This window comes from Lutjanus erythropterus, chromosome 6 (genome assembly GCF_056507025.1).
Source record: "Lutjanus erythropterus isolate fLutEry1 chromosome 6, fLutEry1.hap2, whole genome shotgun sequence".
Classification (NCBI taxonomy): domain Eukaryota; kingdom Metazoa; phylum Chordata; class Actinopteri; order Lutjaniformes; family Lutjanidae; genus Lutjanus; species Lutjanus erythropterus.
The window spans coordinates 42,156,609-42,178,549 of NC_139322.1; the positions used below are offsets into that span (position 1 = coordinate 42,156,609).

A 21,941-nucleotide genomic window follows, 5' to 3' on the forward strand; every position below is an offset into this window, starting at 1 on the left:
TGCTGCCTCATTTTCAACATTTCAATTTTATTCTCAACATGTATTTCAACTTAATTTTCTACATTTCGGCTGCATTCCCAAGTTGGCATTTACTTACTTTACAACTTTATTCTCAAAATGCCAAATTAAAAATCCTCCTCCTCTCTTTTCTCCTTAGCGTTGTTGTGATATTTCAGCATACATCAGTGATGAACACACTGCTCTCTCTGGTTGGGATGAAACTGGTTTCACTGCACATTAGAGTGTTTGGTTCACAGTCAAACTATTTAAGCATTGTGCCACCTTTATTTTTTATATACATACATAAGTTTGAACATTTTACCAGGACGACAAACTACAACAGCCACTGCATGCAGGTACTTTCACCTTCCTGAAACCAAACACAGTTACCTTGTGGTTTACATTTTGGGGGAAAACACCCTTTATCTAGAAAAAAAAAATCAAATGAAAAGCAGCAAAATGATAAAGTGCATGTCTTCACTCTGAAGGAAGAGTAGTTCGGCAGCCTTCCTGCTCACTTGGCAACACAGTGTATGGCTTTAATTTACAGCATGGCCAAATCAACCAAGACTTTTTACACACAGGACAAATTCAGGCACATCCACTCTGATGTGGCTTCGTCTCTTTCAGCTTTTCACAATTGTTTCCAATTGAAAGGCAAATTATTAAATTACATTATATACACATTTTAGAAACCAAAAGCACAGCCGTTACTGGATTTGGCCACTCTTCCATACCCCATCACATGTAAAGATTCCTACGTCTTCCTTCTGAAGTCAAACTGGCAGAGGCAGAGAGAAGACAGCTCTGCAGTGACAGAGCCCAGCCCATATATGTATTCAGTGCAAGACAAAAAGTTTAAAGATACATAAAGACACACAAGACACTGAGGCAGATATCGATAGTGCTAACATCTCACATTAAAAACTGGTCTCTAAAATTTGGTTTGGGGAAGAAGGGTTTGTTAGATATGTATAGAAGATGATGTGTGAACTGTGAGAAAAGTCTGGATAAAATATAGAAAGCTGAAAATAAACCTGCACACCCTCATTCTGGTTTGACATACAGGATCCATCCAGACTCCGCTCATCAAATGTTAAGCTGTCAGAGCAGACATCAACCAGTAGTGGACTTTTAGAGGCTCATTCTGATAAACCTGATAATGATAAAGTTTGTTTATGTTTTACATACACACAGACAATCCCTTAAATATGGTTAGTAAAGAAAAATGACCTGGGCCCTGTTTCAGGAAGCAGGTTTAGTGAAAGCTCTGGCTGGGACATTTTACAGTCTACACATGTCTCCAGTGCCCTCTGGTGGACAAATTATAATTGTAATCAAGTCACTTCTTCTAAATGACCTCATACATATCTTTGGCACGGACAGTTGTTACCTTATAGATGACATACTTTACATGCTGATACACATATCCCTGTGAAAATATTTATCATCCAGAGAAAACGTCAAAATTCTGAATTTTGGATCAGTATTTTATCAACTCAAAATCTGAGATATAAGTTGGTGAATGATTGAACTGTTTGCATATGGTGCTAATCATCTGATGCTAAAAGCTAAATCTCACAACTGAATAAAATCTTTTATAAGTAGTTCAGCTAAAGATTCAGCCTGGTGAAACTATTTTTCTTCTTGTCAGTAAGTTTCATGTGCAGAGCCAAACCAACACTAAATGTATCTGTTAACAAGTATCATTTGTGTATACAAACCAAATAAAGCTTATTCCTCTGTGCCATAGAGCTCCTAAAGGTATAATCTGCAACATTTTCCTAAACAAACAATGCAACAACTCATATCACAAAATATTTCCTTATTTTTCTTATTCTTTTGCTGTGCTCGGGACATTTCATCAACCAAAGATGACATCCTGATGTCTTTGAGAACAACTCAGACAAATCCTACTGATATTCCTTTTAAAGATTCACATCTTCAGTAAGAACCAATGGGCTGGGCTGAGAGCCACAGATAGGTTGGGAAATCAGAGAGACAGAGATGGACTAACATATTGTTGGTTTGGCTTTGAACAAAATATGGAGTAACACACAAAACAGCTATCTTGTACTTTCTGCTTCCCTTTTTAACGAGGCTTCAGTTTTCTAAATATTCTACAACAACTGGAGGAATAAATTAGTTTGCATGTCTTCAGTTTACTGCATTATCCTACATAAGACACTTTCTTACATTCCCTCGTGTGGACTGCCTTTACTTCAGCATGGCACTTGTCCAGTGTTCAAAACGTATATACAAAATCAAATCTACACGAGTTGAATGTGGCAGAGATAACTGGAACCTAATTTTAAGTGTGACAGTGTGAAGCTGGTACAGAAGTCACTCAGCGGTGCTGATGAAGATGTGAGGAGAGCTCAGACTGGGCCTAAATCATCTGGGGATCTTTTGCATATCAGTCCAACTGAACATCAAAGTGCTTAACAGACAGGAATTAGTATTATTAACTGAACTGAGGGGATGTTCAGTTCTGACAAGGTTAAACTTTTTTTCATGTCATGGTAGCTTTTTAAAAGCTGATCCTGGTTTCTACTTTTTATTTTAGTGTGATGTGGCAGCAGCTGACCACAGACCTCCTGTCCTGAGCTCACGTCCTCATGTCCACATCACAACCTCCCAGTGACTCCTCCCAGTCATACCAGACGTTCAGACTGTCCCTTTTGTTTCTCTGTTTCTGCTGAGAACATTGTTGTACCAAATGTTCCTGTGTCGTTGTTCAGTCTCTCAGGTGGTTGCTGCGTCTGGGTTACTTGCTGTGGTGAAGGTACTGCTGGGTGAACATGTTAAGCTCACTGTCCAGCCAGCCCGCCTTGTTCCTATCAACAAAACACACACACATACAGACACACATTAATAATACCCACGTTTATGGAACAAAGCGCATGTCTGAAATACATATAGATATCATTCTCTCCAAAGCCACCAGACTCCTTTGGCAAAAACATTTTAGCTCGCAGAACTAGGGCTGAACAACTATGAAAAAATATGTAATTGTGTTTATTTTGACTGATATTGTAATTTGATTTGTGACATTAGAGGTAATGATAATTTTAACACCATTATTCTTATTTTGATTGAAAAACGTGTTAAAATGGTGTGAAATTTTTTTTTTTTTTGCAAGAATCTGTACCAAATTCTAAATCTATAGAATCTAATATGTAGGACAGGACATCTCTGCCTCGACACATTCATTCTTTTTTTTTTTTTTTTTTCTTTTTCACATTTTCCTTTTAACAAATACTGCACTTTCTGCAATTTGACAAATGCAAAACGACATATTGTGATTTTGATAAAATTTCACTTAACTGTGCAGCCCTGCACAGAACTCAGGAGTTGCTGGTCTACCCCTGACTCAATCAGTTAGTATTTGTAGAGAAAAAAAAGGACCACCTCTGCCACATTTAAGTGATGATAATTCTATAATATTTCTAATAATTCTAATTATTCTAATCTATGTAGCTTGTATGCTCTCAGACAGCAGCACTCTTCATGAAGTTTGCGTTTTAAATTCTGTTTTTGTCTAAAGTTGAAGGTTGACACAACTGTTGGAACAGTCAAACTGCACAAGTTCTTCCCAACTTCCTTGACATCACTGTCAAAAGTAGTCATACATAAAAAGTAAAGGTAAGAGTAGAAAACTGTAAACTTCTCATGACAGCTCGCATTTAATCACGCACGTACTGGAGGGAAATGCCCCTGCAACAATGGCAGCTTCTTAACTCTCAGTACTTCACCAGAATTGTCAACGCACGACATTTAAATAAAATGTTTTAATATCATCACCTTCCTAAAATAATGGCCTAAGTCATTTTTTGACAAAAAATATTTTTTTTTGCCTAAACCATCTCCTCATGATGCTAGCCACCTCTAAATTTGCCTACATCATCAGTTGAACACACCATGCGATTCTACCCCTGTAGTACAGTATGCCTCACGTTTCAGCAACCATTTTATTATATCTTCTCAAGGGACAATACTATAGAACTGAACTATATACTACTTTAGAGTAGTCAGTGTACAGCTAGTATAGCAGTATAGATTTACTGTCCTCTGAAAATAACTCAACACACAGCCATTATTGTCTAAATAGCTGGCAACACAAGTGAGTACACCCTTAGTGATACCTGTACATGTCATTCAAACATGCAAAGGCACCTGTCCTATTCATCATGTTCATGTTTTTGCCTGCTTGACTGGACCATACAAATTTGTGTGTCATGGATTAGAGCTGTTCAATTTGGTGCATTGGGTACAATTCTCTCATATTGGCCACTGGATGTTCAACATGGCACCTCATGGCAAAGAACTCTCTGAGGATGTGAGAAATAGAATTGTTGCTCTCCATGAAGATGGTCTAGGCTACAAGAAGATTGCCAACACCCTGAAAATGAGCTGCAGCACGGTGGCCAAGGTCATACAGCGGTTTAACAGGACAGGTTCCACTCTGAACAGGCCTTGCTAGGGTCGACCAAAGAAGCTGAGTCCTCGTGCTCTGCGTCATATCCAGAAGTTGGCTTCAAAAAACAGACGCATGAATGCTGCACGCATTGCTGCAAAGGTTGAAGAAGCGGGAGGTCAGCCTGTCAGTGCTCAGACCATACACACTGCATCAAGTCGGTCTGCATGGCTGTCATCCCAGAAGGAAGCCTCTTCTGAAGCTGGCTCACAAGAAAGCCTGCAAACAGTCTGCTGAAGACAAGTAGTCCAAGAGCATGAATTACTGGAACCATGTCCTGTGGTCTGATGAGACTAAAATAAACTTGTTTGGCTCAGATGGTGTCCAGCATGTGTGGTGGCGCCCTGGTGAGGAGTACCAAGATAACTGTGTCTTGCCTACAGTCAAGCATGGTGGTGGGAGTGTCATGGTCTGGGGCTGCATGAGTGCTGCCGGCACTGGGGAGCTACAGTTCATTGAGGGAAACATGAATTCCAACATGTACTGTGACATACTGAAGCAGAGCATGATCCCCTCCCTTCGGAAACTGGGCTGCAGGGCAGTATTCCAACATGTTAATGACCCCAAACACACCTCCAAGACGACCACTGCCTTGCTAAAGAAGCTGAGAGTAAAGGTGATGGACTGGCCAAGCATGTCTCCAGACCTGAATCCTATTGAGCATCTGTGGGGCATCCTCAAATGGAAGGTGGAGGAGCGCAACGTGTCTAACATCCACCAGCTGCATGATGTCATCATAGAGGAGTGGAAGAGGATTCCAGTAACAACCTGTGAAGCTCTGGTGAACTCCACGCCCAAGAGGGTTAAGGCAGTGCTGGAAAATAATGGTGGCCACACAAAATATTGACACTTTGGGCACAATTTGGACATGTTCACTGTGAGGTGTACTTACTTGTGTTGCCAGCTATTTAGACAATAATGGCTGTGTGTTGAGTTATTTTGAGAGGACAGTAAATTTACACTGTTATACTAGCTGTACACTGACTACTCTAAAGTATATCCAAGTTTCAGTTCTATAGTATTGTCCCTTGAGGAAAATATAATAAAACGGTTGCTGAAACGTGATGGGTGTACTCACTTTTGTGACATACTGTATAATGTCAAGCGTGTGCCTAAGTCAAAAGACAATGTGATTTAGGCAATTTTATAAGCTTTTCAAGATGGCAGCTACTTCAAGAAGAAAGAAAATGTACCTAGCCACTGAAGTTATTTCCATGATTCAGGGCTTGTCCCCTATTGGTAAGTGATTAGGTTTACTATAATATAGACTAGGCTATAAATATTTATATTTAGTGTTTTCATTCAGTCTTTTTAGTCAGCATTTCAGTCAGAAAAACAGCTAAGTCCATGAAGGAAATCAATGAAGCAGCATGTACCAGGCCAAGACTCAGATGGAGTAGACAATACATTAAACAAAAAATACAATACATAAAAAAAAGTAATGCTTTAAAATTGCTTAATTCACAAAGGCATGCTCAATAATTTTCTAAGTCATTTATTTCTCTTATGTTACATAAGTTGCAGACATTGTTATAAGTATGTCAAAAGCCATCTATTGTCATAACATTTTTGAGTGAAATTATTAATAAATATATATTCAGTGTCTGGTTCAGTTTTTTGTATTTTCTGAAAAACCTGAAAAAATTATTTTAGGCCATTATTTTAATAGGGCTGGGCGGTATGACAAAATTTTCATATCACGTTTTTTTTAAAACTCATATCGGTTTCACAGTATTTGACAGTATTTTTTTTTCATGCAACATTTTCTTCTAATGAGAAAAGAATTACTGCAGTTGATTGGCTTTAAACAGCCCATTTTACAGTCATAAGGACTGTATCATGTTTTTTTTTTTTTTCATGTCCAGACACAGGTAAAAGCATGACTCCTTCAAAGTATGGTTACCATCACATGGCAGGGACGACTATACAATTAAACGTCCCCATCCATGCTAGTCGGCACCAGAAATACTAGTAGTTTAAATTATTTAAAAATAAAATATCATCATATCATTTAAAAATCAATATTTCATTCATGCATGATGCCAGTTATCTGTTGCCTCAAAGATTTTATGCAGCCGCACACCACTAGTCAGGGCTGTGGCTCTGTGAGACAGCAGCCCCTCTCGTCCAGCGCGTATGAACCGATTGCCGTGGCAACCCCGGATGTTTATATCAGCAAAGTCGGACAGATGAATGTATACTGTGACAGAATAAGCTGATATATATTCACTCGACTGGAGAAATGTTCCCACATCAAGCACAGACACAGACATAAACCTGCAAGCAGAGCTGCTGCTGCTGCTGCTGCTGCTAACTTTAGCCACACTGTGTGTCAGGCTGGCAGCTAACGTTAGCTCTGGGTCCTTTACCTGCAGACACTGTGACCCTCTTCGGTCTGAAAAGGTGAAGCGTTTAGTGAGTTGTTGTCATGTTTTGTACATAAATGTGTAAGGCTTGTATTGCACAGCGCAAAGTAGCACGAATTTCAGCTGTATTTAAAGTACGATTTTGAGATTGTAGACTGTGATTAACGTCTTCAAATGGCTCTTAATACACACACTATTTTTTTCGGACAGTGTTTAACATAAATTAATAAATTCTGCTAAATTTTAACAGCTTTCTGAGTGTTTTCTTATTGTTAGACTACTCGACTAGTGTAAATTAAATTTTGCGTTTATTCGGCAGGGAAATTAGTCACCAGGAACATCCCTAGAGCACACGCTGAAGCAAGCACGTCTGTGGTGTTGGTGTGGAGCAGTGAAATGGGTCCCCACTGAAACACTTTCCCACCGTGCAGGTTCTGGACGTTGTTTGGGCTATTCACCGGTATGGTGGTATATGAAAAATTCATATCATAACAAAAATAAAGACCGGTTTTCGGTACGAACCGGTATACTGCACAGGCCTAGTGTCAATATGTTGTCTGAAATGTGCATCATGGCTCAGCACCTTTTCCTCAAAATTTTGATGGTGGCCAGTCATTGTGGCTATATTCCACCAGGCACAGCTGTGTGACTGCAGCCAGAGATGATCACTACCATGCTACACAATGCTTGTGATTCCACCAGCAGCACCTCTGAGCATCCCAGAAGCAGCTCACTCTGCTTCAAATACAAGCCAAGGGTTTTTTGATGGATGCCGTGTCAATCTGCACAGAGCAGATAGAGTGGGCAGGAAGTCAGACATAAAAAGCAGAGAGAATCTGGTCAATTTTCAAAATAACAAACCCCGTGCAGACTCACAATCATCAGCACAGACAGAAAAGAAACTACTTAACTTATCCATGGTACAAAGAGTGAGGAAAGATGACCAAATTAACTAAATCTGAGCAAGTAAACATAATCAGGTGAGCAAAACGCTCCGCTGCTCAAAATCCTCTGAAATGCTGCTGGTGGGGGCTGCAGACATGTGGAGGACAGATTAAAAACTTGACGTGCCCTGTGGAATCAACCAGTTGGTCTCCATAAGCTAGTCCCACAGAGAAAAAAAGTGAATTTAATACTTGTGGCTCCAGAGAAAATGCTGCAGACTCCTGGGATATATACTGCATTGCACAGCCTTTTTAATGTTTTTACAGACATGATTGTTCCCCACCATCACTCCACCCGAGCGTGTCGTCCTTGTCCTGATACTTGTCCTCATGTCTGCCTGTCTGTCTGTGTGTGTGTGTAAATGTAGTTTGGGTGTGGTGAGCTTCTTACCGCAGCAGCTTAGCCTTGCTCTGCAGGATGTCCAGCTGCTCGATCTTGCTGTTCATGTCAGTGATCTCATCCTCGAGGTTCTGACGGGTGACGTCTACCTGCTGGCAGAGCTGAGCAAACACACCTGCCAACTCCCTGAGAACCACACACAGCGCAGACAAACACACATACATTTTGAAACATTAGAATAACAAGGAGTGTGACAAACACAGGGTGACCCTTAAGTTGTGTTCTTCAGTCTTTCAAATCACTGAGTGAACTGATGTGATGACTGAGGTGGCTGTAATGCCTGTGTGACTGTGTGTGTGTGCTCACTGCTGGACTTGGTGGCTGCAGTTGGATCCAGTGTAGCTGACGATGAGCTGCAGCTTCTCGCTGGCGTAGTCCACAAACTGTCTCTTGAAGGCTCTCTCCTTGGCCTTGGTGGTCCAGGTGAGCCGCTCATACACATACAGGAGCCCGTAGAGACCGACTGAGAGGGCGATCAGACGCCAGCCCACTGCCTTCCAGATCTGAAAACAACCAGGAATAAAGAAATTAAGTCAATACTAATGCTATCTAATCCAGGGTCCTCAGAAGAAATGAAGTTATAAGTCCACACATTCTATACTCAAGTAGAAGTCAGATACTTGTGTAGAAAATGAGGTTTCTACTGAACCTTTTTACATTGTTTTTTTTTATCTTAATACATCTCTTCAGTCATTTTCATCTTGTTGTGTCCTGTTCCAACTTTCATCTTATTTTTGTCTTGTTGTGTCTTTTGTTGTTTTTGTTGGTTTTGTCTGGTTATAGTCTCACACAGCCAGTTGTGCTCAGCGTTGAGAAAGTTTTGGCTACCCACATGCACATTCTGCTGAAGTGGAGAGGAAAAAAAAACATTTCTTAAAACCAATCACAATCAGCTTGGATGGTGCTAAGCCCAGGATACAGCTATGGTGCTGCTGCAAAATAGTGTCGAAGAGGGACTTGTTTGAACGTTGGGAGGTGAGCCCAGGCATTAAAATGACATAATGTGGGTTTTCTTTCATACTGCTAGGGTCTCAGGCAACTATATGCTGTTTTTAGGGTGTAGGTTACAGCTTGGAGATTGTTCTCGTTTCTCGGGCACTTAGAAAATGCAGATGGCAGACGCTGCGACCAATGGCAGACTTAGAACACAGTATGCATCCGCTAATCCAGACTAGTCATTTTTGTCTTGTTAGGTCTTTTATTTCATTTTTGTCTATTACATTATATATGCCTTTTTCATCTTGTTACATCTTTTACATCAATTTTGTCTTATTACAATTTTTATATAATTTTTGTATTGTTACATATTTGTCTTGTTACATATTTTATATCATTTTCATCTTGTTAAATTGTGTGTGTTTGTTTGTTGTTACATCTTATGTGATTTTTGTTTATGTCTTTGATGTCATTCTGTTTTCTTAACAAAATCAAAAAATCTACAGTCATGTCTCTTGTACAACAGAGTATAATGATGAATGATGAACGCTGAGTCTTTTGCAGATTCATACACATATTTGTTCTTTAGAAATGATATGACTGAACTGAATAGAATTTGTGTTCTTATTCAGTTTTCTTTAATGGATCCCATCACTATTCTGATCACTGAATACCAACTTTCTGCCCATTCATCCATCACTGTTGACCAAAACCTTTATTCTCCATTATTCACATTTCGTCCACATGCCATCTAGTGTGTGTGTGTGTTATCTCACCACGCCGCCAACCACAAGGACACCCATGGAAGTACGGGAGGTAAGGGAGGCAAGGCCAGTCACCATGGAGACCATCAGCTCTTCCTGGGTCATGGAGCTTTGTGGGAACGGAGGCATGCTGGTGCTGACTGGAGTCAGGGCCATGGGCCGAGGAACCTGCAGAGAGAACACAGCTGAGACGAGCACAGAGCACAGAGAGCGGCTCAGAGAGCTACTGACAGTCCTGCAGGACGGGCCAAATAGCACATCAGTGTTTTTAACAACCCTTATGTACACTGAGACAAATTTACAATTTAGCATTCATTCTTCAATAGCATTGCATCTCCTTAGCATCAACAACTTTCTCATATTTAAAATTTCACCTAAGCTATACAAGGTGCAACAAGCAGTCAATGTAGTCGACAAAAATCAATGACAAAATTTGTTGCCAACAAATTTAATTGTTGTTAATTCATTGGTTACATTGGTTTATTGTGTGTTTTAACACTGTGGAGCTAGACTTAACATCATTTTTGGGAGCTGATGAAAGTAGCAAGTGAGCCATCTTCCCTTTCCTTCCCATCTCTGCTGAGAGGTGCACATTTGCAATAGTGACTGGGAAGTGACAGGTAAACAAACCACAGCAACATGGCTCAATTCTGGGAGAATTTCACTCGCAACGCAGTAAAGAAAAGGATTACCTGCAAGATTTGTCAGGCGGATGATGTATTTTATTTCAGAGTGACAGGACGTTTACTGGGCATTTACACACTCCAAACTAACTGACACCATGTCAGAGAAGCAGCACATATTGTTACATCATCCCCCAGCCTCAGGGAACAGAAGGATTAAGAGGATAAAAAATGTATTTATGATGACAACATGTGTGTGGACTGACTGACTGCTTTCTTAACAAGTCCCTGCCAGTCTCAGTTCATACTCAGTGATGGTTAAATACCAGCTGATGTGAATCGATTTCAAACTGGAAAGCTCTAAGTTTTGCCATGTTTGTGTTGTTTTAGTGTTTACTCTGTAGCTTATACTGTTGAATTTGGCGCTTCTATGTTGCTAATGTGGCTACTCCCAGAGGCTTGTGTAATACTGGGCGACAGCTAAGAGACACTGTGTGAACACTGAACTTTCTTTGAAGCAACTAAATAATGAGAGTAGGTGATCAGATGCTGTAACTGTTTCTTCATGTTGCTTTTTGTAGAATTTTATACTGCAGTGCGAGCCGTGTTAGCACTTAGCTTTGTTTACTTACAGAAGCTGGCGTGGCTCTCAACTCTGGCATGTGCGTAATGCGTATATGTGTGTGTTGTATGTAATAGGTTGTAAATGGGTCCCTCTACCTGACTGTGCGTAGCGTGGTGGGATGGGGGGTGTTGATCTTTGAATAATCATCAAACAGTGCCCAGTGAACATCGAATAGCATTTTGGCTTGAAATGCCCATCCCTATTAACTTGCAGTTAAAAACCAAGACAACTCTGTCTATACCTGCACATAGGAACAAAAAAGTCAACACTTCAACTTATATTTCATTCATCTTTGTTGACACATCATGGTCATTTTATGATTTAGTCCAGTAAACATATTACAGATTTCTCCTTTACGGTATGTTTTACATGTGATAGTGGAGCCAATTTATAGTCAACTTTTTGGCACTTAACCACTTATAATTATTTGTGTTTTTTTTTTATGGCCAAAAGCAGTAGAGACAGGGATGGTAGCTTCCTTTTGAATTGATAATGTTAAATGATCAGTTGATATCGTCTCATTGATCACAGGCCCCTGAATTTAATTGAATCGAAATTGCATCGTGGCATACTTTGTGATACCAGCAAATATCATATCATTGTCTAAAGAACTGATATTATTGCCATTAGTGATTAAACTTGTGATTTACAGAAGTCTCTTATTTAGCAAATGAGAGACACTGATTATACAAATTATTTAATTTTATGAACTTGTACCTACTAATGAAAACATCATACAAATTGAAATGAGAGATTTACAAAAGATAAAAATTGCTGACTTGAAACACTTGAACAAGCAGCAAAGCTCAGAGAAAATAAAAAGATGTTCAGAAGAAGTCCATCATGGATGCCATCTTCTGAATAAGCTCTTCAGGGACAAATGTTCTTTACCCAGACCCTATGAACGCTTGGCCACCACAAGCCAGTTATCCCTGTGGTAACTTTTCTGACACCTCCTGCTTAAAACCCAAAAAGTCAGAAGGATCGAGAGGCCCCGTTTTCACGGTCTGTATTCACACTGAAAATCAAGGTCCAGGACAGGGGGTTTATGTTCCTCGGGTGTTACCTGGTCATTGTAGCCCATGAGGGCTCTCCGGGTGTTCTTGGGCCCCAGGAAGCGGTTGACCAGCATGGTCCAGCCCAAAGAGAAGTGGAAGCTGATGTCCTCCTGGAAGTCGCTGCAGAGTTTGTCACAGGCCAGGTCATAACTGAGGCTGAAGCACTGACGAGGGACCAGTTTATCCACCTGCTCTCTGACCGGGCTGGGCAGCAGAGGCTTCAGACCCTCTACACGCACAGACACACAACAAACACATCAGTATGTGTGTGCCTGTATACATATCTCCACATAAGGACGGTACAGTCATAGTAAACAGCAACATTATGCTTGTAGCAGCCTGTGCAGTGCTAACAGCAGACAGGTGTATGTGTGTCTGTGGTCAGAGTGTTACCGATCATGTCAGTCTGTGTGGCCTGCAGGGCACTGGTGATGGAGGTGGAGCACCTCTCTGACATGTTCTTGCCCAGACCCTCCTCTATGTGCCGGTGGAGCTCCTGGAACAAAACAAAACAAACAAAAAAGTCAAACAACACAGCTGCTATTTTCCTGACATGTACATCCACACTACTGCTGACTAATACTGACAGGGGATGCTTTCTGATGCCTACAGCACCCAAACCTGACAGCCAGTCTTGTATAGTGTGGGTCAAGGGTTAACCAACATTACAGATCTAAATTACAGCTGATGGGAAACTGGTGCATCAACACAGAATCACTGTAGTTAAGTCTGAAAAAACAGACTTGAAACCTAAAAAGATCATGGGTCACACAGTCATGTGTGCAGCCCATAGAGACAGCTGCACTGACCAACACTGACGCACTTGTGAGACGGACAGAGGATCTGGTTTATGTCCAGCGGATCCTACGACACCATGACTCAGTCACACTTCTTCCCAGAGTGCCAAGTTTCCATGGCAAAATATACTAATAAAATCCTAAGATCTAAAAATAAAAACTCTCAGTAGTTTGTTTTAATTATATATTTTATTCAAGTAAATTTCTAAAGGTGTTCTGATCTGGATTTGGAGGGTATCAGTATGATATCAGTAGGGATGGGAATTGATAAGATTTTATTGATACCGATGCCATTATCAATTCTGCTTATCAATACAATTCTTTATCTATTCCGTTATAGATTCCTGTGGATTTTCTGTGTGGGGAAAAAGTAGGCCTATCATTATTATCATCTTTATCATTATCATTATTATTGGTAGTAGTAGTAGTAATAGTTGTTAATACAAACGTTTTTGGTGTTTTTAATATAAAGTTATTTACTTTCTGTTAGTGTTTGTGATGTGTTTGTTCAGAAAGGTGTATGTTGGTTATTGTCATTTTTGTGCTGGTTTAGAGACGTGTTAGTTGATACAATGAGTGAGGGCCCTGGTACATTTCATGCATCTAGAATGCAAGCTGTTTTCAAGGCCAATGGAGGCCATACAAAATATTCAGTTTTTTTGGTTATTATTATGTCTGAAAAAGGAGCTGTTTTAGTTCTTTCAGTTTGTTATTTGCCAAATAAATAACAATAACAGTTTTATTTTTAAACAAGTTTTTTGAAAGATTTCTAAAATATTTGTTTTCTTGTTTTTATGACAGGTGGTCTAATACATATATATAATGATTTCAGTTCAAATGAGTGTTTTCTGCCACTAGTAGATGCCAAAAATTCTCTTTTGCTCACATGTACCACTTTGTTTAAATGACTGCTTCTTGAATGAGGCTCATTGACTGTGGATTAGTGTGGCCTGTCAGCACTGCCTTTCCTACTAATAGCCTTACTAATAATACTTTGGTCATCCATGTATCCAAGTGCTAAGCCTGTTGATTTGGTGCTTGGGTCAGGCCCAGGTTTACACAGAACTGTTTTCTGGCTCTACTGATGTTAATAGAAAGGCTCCAGCAGGAGCAACATTTTCGGCCTCTGTGGCCATCAAATGAGATTGCAGAGTTGAATGAGTCCATCATGACTCAATCTGGATTGCTCTTACATAACACAGATTACTTGGGCTTTATAAAGGTTCAGTGAGCCAACAGGAGGCCCAGGCTGAGCTTTGCACTGTGCTGTGCTGCTGTAGATAGTAGACTGACAGAGATAGAGGAGGCCAGAAAACATGACTGAGCCATCCTGCTGGAAGAAGATTTACACACAGCACAGTCATCACATTCACTGTCTGACCCACACTGTGATTTTCTAAGTACTTGGGCATACAAATGGACAATAACTTGGAATGTGCACATGGATTATATTTGTGGCAGTTAACATTCTGTAAAACTGTACTAGAAAGCATCATCAGATGTTGTTATGACACCCTTAAATCCAGTTAAAGGCAAGAACAGTCGACATGGTAAAAACAGAAATTAAAGTGAGGGGGAGGACAATAGGGCTGCAACTAACGATAATTTTCTTTATTGATTAATCTGACCATCATTTAATTGATTAATCGATTACTTGAAGTGTCAGAAAATGGGGGGGGGAAGTCAACAAAAAAGTGTTGAGGAGATGACGTCCTCAAATATCTTGTTTTGTCCACAACCCAAAGACATACACTTTAGGTCAGAGGGGAGTAAAGACACCAAAATATTCACTTTTGAGAAGCTTAAATCAGAGAATTTGGACTTTTTTGTAATTAAAAAATACTATTAATCAATTATCAAAATAGTTGTCAATTAATGTAACATTTGATTAATAATGGATTCATCTTTGCAGCTCCTGAAGAAAGATCACACATCCCCTCACACTATTTATGACAAAACTGTTGTCAGACATACAAACTATATTCTGAAGGATCCATTACGTTTTAGATCCAGAATATGAACTGTTATCATCAGGCAGAACATATAGAACAAGCAATTGCAAGAGGAACTGCTTCAAACTTTCTTTCCTTCCAATGTCAATTCCAAACAACCTCAACCTCAATCCTCACTAATGTAATGGCAGCATGTATTATTTATTATGTTGCCGCATTCCTTATTCCTTATTTTCAGAATGTCTACGTATTTATATCTTTATCTCACAGTATAATATTTTACATACCTTTTTTTATTATACATCTTTTATTGTATTTTATACATCTTTCAATTGTATGCATTTTTTGTTTCTTGAGCCCTTTTTAGACTGTACAAAAAACCCACTAACACCCACTAAAATCTGGGTTTTGTCTTCAGTGTGAAGGGGTATAATCAGCAGTCACTCCCAGGTCAAATGACTCTGCACTCCAGCTCTGATCAGCAGTAATAATGCTAATTTTGACCCTTTTCAGCAGAGACAATGAAGGCATGTCACCTTCATCTGTAACTTCTGCAACCCTTTTGCTCCTTTTTCATACACATGTGCTGCTTAACTCAGCTTAACTCAGTGTTCCAGTCCAGCACAACAGAGTCTGCAGCTGCTTGAAGTTGTGTATTGTACTGATGAAGCGCTCGTCTTTAGTCAAGGGGCTTAAACGGCAAATACACACTTTACTTCCTATAATTTCTTCACAATGAATGTCTCCCCTTCTTTGTTATCTAAAAGCTTTTATTATGAAGCAGCACAATCAGGAAATATTGCATTATCAGTGATAGTAACATAACTGTGAGGTGAAAGAGAAAATGAAACTGCAAAATAAAGCAGATAACAAAAAGTACAAACAGCGACACAGAAGAGAAACTAAACTTCAAATCACACTCAGAATAAATAAAAGTACTGAGAGCAAACGCCTTCCTCTCTGATCTCCTGCATACATCAGAAAAAACAGAAAGGCAAATGGGTCTACTGGCAATGGGAAAAGGAACAATCACCTATTCTTAGCAGGTTTGCCCACATTTAATAACCCTGTATTGTACATGCTATTTTTGGGTCTAAAAACAGTATTAGTGTACAATTGTACTGCTGGTTATGTTTTGCAATCTATTCAAGTTATTGTAGGTGTGTGCGACACTATTGCCCAACCCCACAACAATAAAGCATATCTTATCTTGATTCAGGGTTATACTTCTATCCTGTTTTATTTCAGACAATTGTTTTATGTTTTACCCTGGTAAAAAGTAAACATCACTTATTAATCTGGAGACTCATCAGCCACATGTCCTTTGTGGAACAGAGCAGATCAGAGACTGAGAGTAGAGAAAGGATTAGATCTGTGTGGCAAATAAGTACATGTGTATGTGGAGTCCAGACTCCTGTTTGTAAATGAGCCACTATGAGAGCAGCCCCTGACACCAGAGCCATCCTCAACAAGTAGTGCTGACAAAGACCAGCTGATCACCACAAACACAACAGCTGACACACAGCTGATTGCTGACATGCACATACATTCTGCACCTGTGCAGGCCTGTGCGGTATACCAGTTCGTACCGAAAACCAGTCTTTATTTTCGTTATGATATGATTTTTTCATATACCACCATACCTGTGAATAGCCCAAACAATGTCCGGGAACGTGCGCGGCGGGAAAATGTTTCAGTGGGGACCCATTTCACTGCTGCACACAAACACCACAGGCATGCTTGCTTGAGCGTGTGCTCTAGGGATGTTCCTGTCAACTAATTTCCCTGTTGATTAAACGCAAAATTTAATTTAGGCTAGTCACTAAGAAAACACAAAAGCAGTTAAAATTTAGCAGAATTTATTAATTTATAATGTTAAACACTGTCTGAAAAAATACTGTGTATTAAGAGCCATTTGAAGACGTTAATCACAGTCTACAATTGCCAAATCATACTTTAAATGCCGCTGAAATTCACGCTACTTCGCGCTGTGCAATACAAACCTTACACATTAATGTACAAAACATGACAACAACTCACTAAACGCTTCACCTTTTCAGACCAAAGAGGGTCACAGTGTCTGCAGGTAAAGGACCCAGAGCTAACGTTAGCTGCCAGCCTGACACACAGTGTGGCTAACGTTAGCAGCGCTAACATTAGTAGCAGCAGCAGCAGCTCTGCTTGCAGGTTTATGTCTGTGTCTGTGCTTAATGTGGGCACATTTCTCCAGTCGAGTAAATATATATCAGCTTATTCTGTCACAGTCTACATTCATCTGTCCGACATCGCTGCAGCCCTGACCAGTGCCATGCAGCAACAGATAACTGGCATCATGCATGAATGAAATATTGACAAATATTTCATTTTTAAATACTTTAAACGACTAATATTTCTGGTGCCGACTAGCGTGGGTGGGGACGTTTAATTGTATAGTCGTCCATGTGATGGTAACCATACTTTGAAGGAGTCATGCTTTTAACTGTGTGTGGACATGAAAAAAAAAAAACGATACAGTTCTTATGACAGTAAAATTAGCTATTTAAAGGCAATCAACTGCAGTAATTCTGTTCTCATTAGAAGAAAATGTGGGTAAGAACACTTGCATAGAAAAAAAAAAATACCGTCAAATACCGTGAAACCGATATGATTTTAAAAAAAAAACGTGATATGAAAATTTTGTCATACCGCCCAGCCCTAGAGGAGAGGGATTCTCTTCAGCTAACAGAGGCCTGAGGTGGTCACCTAACAGAAATAAAGATCAGTTCATTTCCCTGTACTAGTAGAACTGAAGGTGCCTTCTGAATGAATGCCAAAAAGCCTTCCATCAAAACTCCTGCCCAGTAGTTTAAGTTTGGGCTGAAGTCCTTACAGACATAAAAAAAAAAAAAACACATGACAAAACTGACATCATGCAGACTCAGTTACCCGTTTCCTGGCTATTGATACTGACAGCCCAACATGCAGATGCTGCGGCATGTAGCCCCTTCAAGCTTCACTTTGTTTGTTTTAATATGGTACTTTGTGTCTTTATTGCTCAAACATTTATTACATAAGACAGAAATACAGTCAAAGTGGTAAAGAGAGGTGTGGGGTTTGGATCAAAGAGCAGTGGACCTTGAGATGATCACTGCCCACAGACCACCACAACTTTCATTTTGTTGTGCAACTCTGTGTTGTGTAATGATAAATAGATGACCTTAATACTAGGGCTGCGCAGTATACACGGTATGACGGTAGAGTATAAATTTGGCCACGGTAGAGATTTGCACTCTCCCGTCACACCGTCGATGACGTCATCGCACCTGCCTCTGTGTGAAAATGGCCGCAAGCACAGTAACGGCGGAGGAGGAGGGGCTGTTAAAAAAACGGTGCTACATCTGTGATTTGGACGTGGTTCAGGTTTAAAAAGTCGGATGTTGAGCAGAAAAATGTCATCTGCAAGATGTGTGGAGTAACTGTGACCACCAACAAAGACCCAGATGCCGTCCTATACGGACCCGGACCTATAACCAATAAATTAATAATAGATTTAATTTTTTTACGGGATGCTTCTACTTTAACTGGCGCAACTTTTCTAGCCTTTCTGGCACTGGTTTAGCTGATCAGGAAACACACAGACCAACTGCAGAGAAGCTGCGTGTGGAGGAGACTGTTGTTAATGACGGAGTTAAGTACAACAGAAACTAACGTGATGGTTAATGACATCGACACCAACCAGATGCACTTATAAAATTAAACAACTGTATAAAGAGGCCTATACGTAAAACAGGAGAGTCTGTGTTTCTCTGTGAGAAACTTTCAGACCTTCTCACAGCAGAGTGAACAGGTGAGGGAGGAGAGGAGGGCAGACTGATCACTAATCAATCACTGATACCGTCGTCCTCTCGGACTGATTAAAAAATAAAAATGCCAAAATTGGTGACAAACCAAACCTGGGTGTCCACACATAAAGTCTTTGTGTGAAACTCTGTCTGTAAACAGCACGATGTTACACTCTGCATTCTGCTGTCTGTAGTTTGACCGAGAGAGACAGAGGGTCGTGTCTAGAAGGGAATCCTAGACCTGCGAAAGATTGCGCGACTTTGATCGTTTTAGTAGAAATAACGAACACAAATCTCGCAAGAGTTGTGCAAATAAAGAGTTACCTTCTAAAAAAAAAAAAAAAAGGTGCGCAATTCCAAAAATAGAAAATCATGTCGTGGTGTCGATGTTTTTAATGTGGCGGGCCGCCATAAATAAAACTATTCACTGATCCACAGAGAGTCACTGAAACACTGATCACTGACCTGCTGTGATGGAAAAAATACTCACATTCTTTACTTAGGTATTTTTTTATAGATTTTTCCAGGATTACAGAACCTTTTCACTGTTTTTGCCATTTGCCTTATAGAAAACCTCTCTTACTTGAAGTACTGTTTACAATATCCACTTTATTTTTGTAAGAATTTTTGTACTTCTGAGGCACTATCCTTACTTCTGTTGTTCTTCTGCACAATAAATGCTCAAAAAATTACATTATATCTTTGCTTTTTTTGTTGTTGTTTTTGTGTCAAACCAATTTAGTTTTGCTAAGGGACTACAAAACCCATTCAGAAACACTTCCATTATAAGTTTTACACCGCGACATTTATACCGTGATATATACCGTTACCGTGAAGGGATTCAATTTATACCGTGATATGAATTTTGGGTCATACCGCCCAGCCCTACTTAATACCTTGACATGCAACAGATATCTGACGTGCTTTTAGCTGGCGTCTGTCCATGACACAACTTGCCAAAACAGTACAGGATCATGTGATGGCTGTGTTCACACTGCATGAAAATAAAACACACCTGCATGCGCAGCAGACAGACAGAAGCTCACATTCACTCTGCTGAACATGTTTGTTAAACTCACATTCTTGTAGACCTTGAGCACCACTGGTGATGGGTGAAAGTCCATGTGGAAGTCATCCACCAGCACACTGAGCTTCCTGATCTCCTCTGCCATGGCGTTAGACACCTGAAGAAGAGCACAGAGCAGTGGTGAAAACTCTTCCAGGACAACCAGCATCTGCTAACACTTCTTTAGTGACACAAGTTGAAGATTTGTTTTGACAGGACTAGTTTTAACTTTAATGAGTCACACACGTCTAAGAGGAAGGAACCCCAGCTGTATGGAGTCAGATCAGTCTCAATATCAATGAAAGCACACAGAGGGATTCACAAATATATTTTTTGATTTCTACATATATGACTATCTTAAACTCTCCAATCCACATTTAAAAAAAAGGTTCACAAATGTACATAACAAGTGTACAAAAAGAAAATCACAAAAACAACTCCTTTTACAACGTTTACATGTGTCTCTACCCAATTAAAAACCCTTAAACAAACTCATTTTGAGTCCACAAGCACTCCTACCCAAACATTTTTGAGGTTCACAATTGAGTGCAGTTGAGCTGCCCTCTGAAAGTCCAAGATTCAACTCATTAGTCAGAGACACTTCAGTTATCTGAGATTCTTCCAGTCGAACATTGTGACAGGAGCATATTGTTATTCTAAGTGCCTGATAAAAGTATAGAGAGGATCGCTACAGTAAAAGACCATTTTTGAAGAGTTAGATATGTTTTGTAAACTCTCTAAAGGTTGTAATTTTAATATCATCAAAGTCAGCTTCAATTAAACTCAACAGAAACAAAATAAAACTCTCCAACAATCACTTGGCTCGTCTTTCCATTATTCCAACAATCACCAACTCTGGTTTGGTTGAGATAAATCATTAATCCATGGCGTGAAGGAGTGTGGAGCATGCAGAGTATGTAACACTAAACAACGGCTGCAGCAGCGCTGCTACAACCTGGGAGAGAAGCTGCACAGGTCGGCTGATTTTATAACTGAACCACAGGAGCACACTTTTACTTTCTCTGACTGTGTGAAAATCTGATGTTTTCACATCACAGATGACAAATAAAGGCTTTAAATCCCGAGTCTTTCTGGTTAAATCCACTCATGTAGCCTGATATGGGAATTTAGGAACAGACTGTTGAATTGGACAGCCAAATCTGATTCAACTGAAAAAAAAATCTGAGTCTGAGACAGCATTAGCACACACAAATATTTCTTGTTTTAAATGAATAAAAGAAATCAACAAATTAAAAAACAACCAAACAAACATTAAAAATGTAAAAGATTTGGATGTTGTTACATTTATGTTCAAACTCTCATTGGTAATTTCACTGCATTTGTGAATGTGGGTGTTGATACTCTTCTACTGCATCTCAATTCACAAATGCATTTTTTCAACAGTGAATTATGTGTAGCTGCTCAGATGTATTCTTCCGTTTCAGCCAATCTCATGAGAGATGACGTAGATTTGAAGGCATGATTTAACATGACACTACAGCCATTCCTCAACCTTCTTTATGTTTGCATTATTGCATTATTTTATATGCATATGCACAACATTAATTAATTTAGTTTACATTGAAGAATATTATTTTGGAGTCATTCATATATTAATTCCAACATACATGAGTGAATTTCTATATGCACTCATTTAGACTGAGGCTGATCTGACTCCATACATCTGTTCCACTGCAGCTGCTGAGATTCACCTGTCTCTCCACCTCCTCAGTAATCTTCTTGATCTTGGCCTTACAGTCCATAGTCAACAGGTCCAACTGCTTGTCTATGAACTCCAATCGGTCCTGACGGTCCTCTTTGGTCTCCAAGCAGTAGATCCTACACACACAGACACAGACACACACACACACAATGTAACAGAATGGTGGTCTGTGCAAGGTAAAGACCATGTTGGCAGTGATGTCTGTGAGACATTTTGCAGCCTGACATATTGTTGGTGCACTGCAGTACACAGCACACATTAACAACTGCATTCGATAACCATTAATGCATTAAACCATTAATGTGAATCCTCTCTCCAAGCATTCCATCAAAAAGTGCTCACACACATGATATCTAAGTGTAAAATTATCTGAAGGGAGATGATTAGTT

The 21,941-nt window shown here is 39.7% G+C and overlaps 1 protein-coding gene across 1 annotated transcript in view; it reads right to left on the bottom strand.

The window, feature by feature from the left end:
- Nucleotides 1-265: 265 nt before the first annotated feature.
- mfn2 (mitofusin 2) overlaps nt 266-21,941 on the bottom strand; it is a 33,237-nt gene continuing 11,561 nt past the window's right edge. The window contains exons 11-18 of the mRNA XM_084721973.1: nt 21,542-21,668; nt 19,843-19,947; nt 12,587-12,689; nt 12,202-12,422; nt 9,900-10,055; nt 8,494-8,690; nt 8,179-8,313; nt 266-2,837 (exon numbers count right to left, since the gene is read on the bottom strand). Coding sequence (XP_084578099.1) covers nt 2,768-2,837; nt 8,179-8,313; nt 8,494-8,690; nt 9,900-10,055; nt 12,202-12,422; nt 12,587-12,689; nt 19,843-19,947; nt 21,542-21,668 — 1,114 coding nt within the window. The 3' untranslated portion in view covers nt 266-2,767. The remainder of the gene's footprint in view (nt 2,838-8,178; nt 8,314-8,493; nt 8,691-9,899; nt 10,056-12,201; nt 12,423-12,586; nt 12,690-19,842; nt 19,948-21,541; nt 21,669-21,941) is intronic.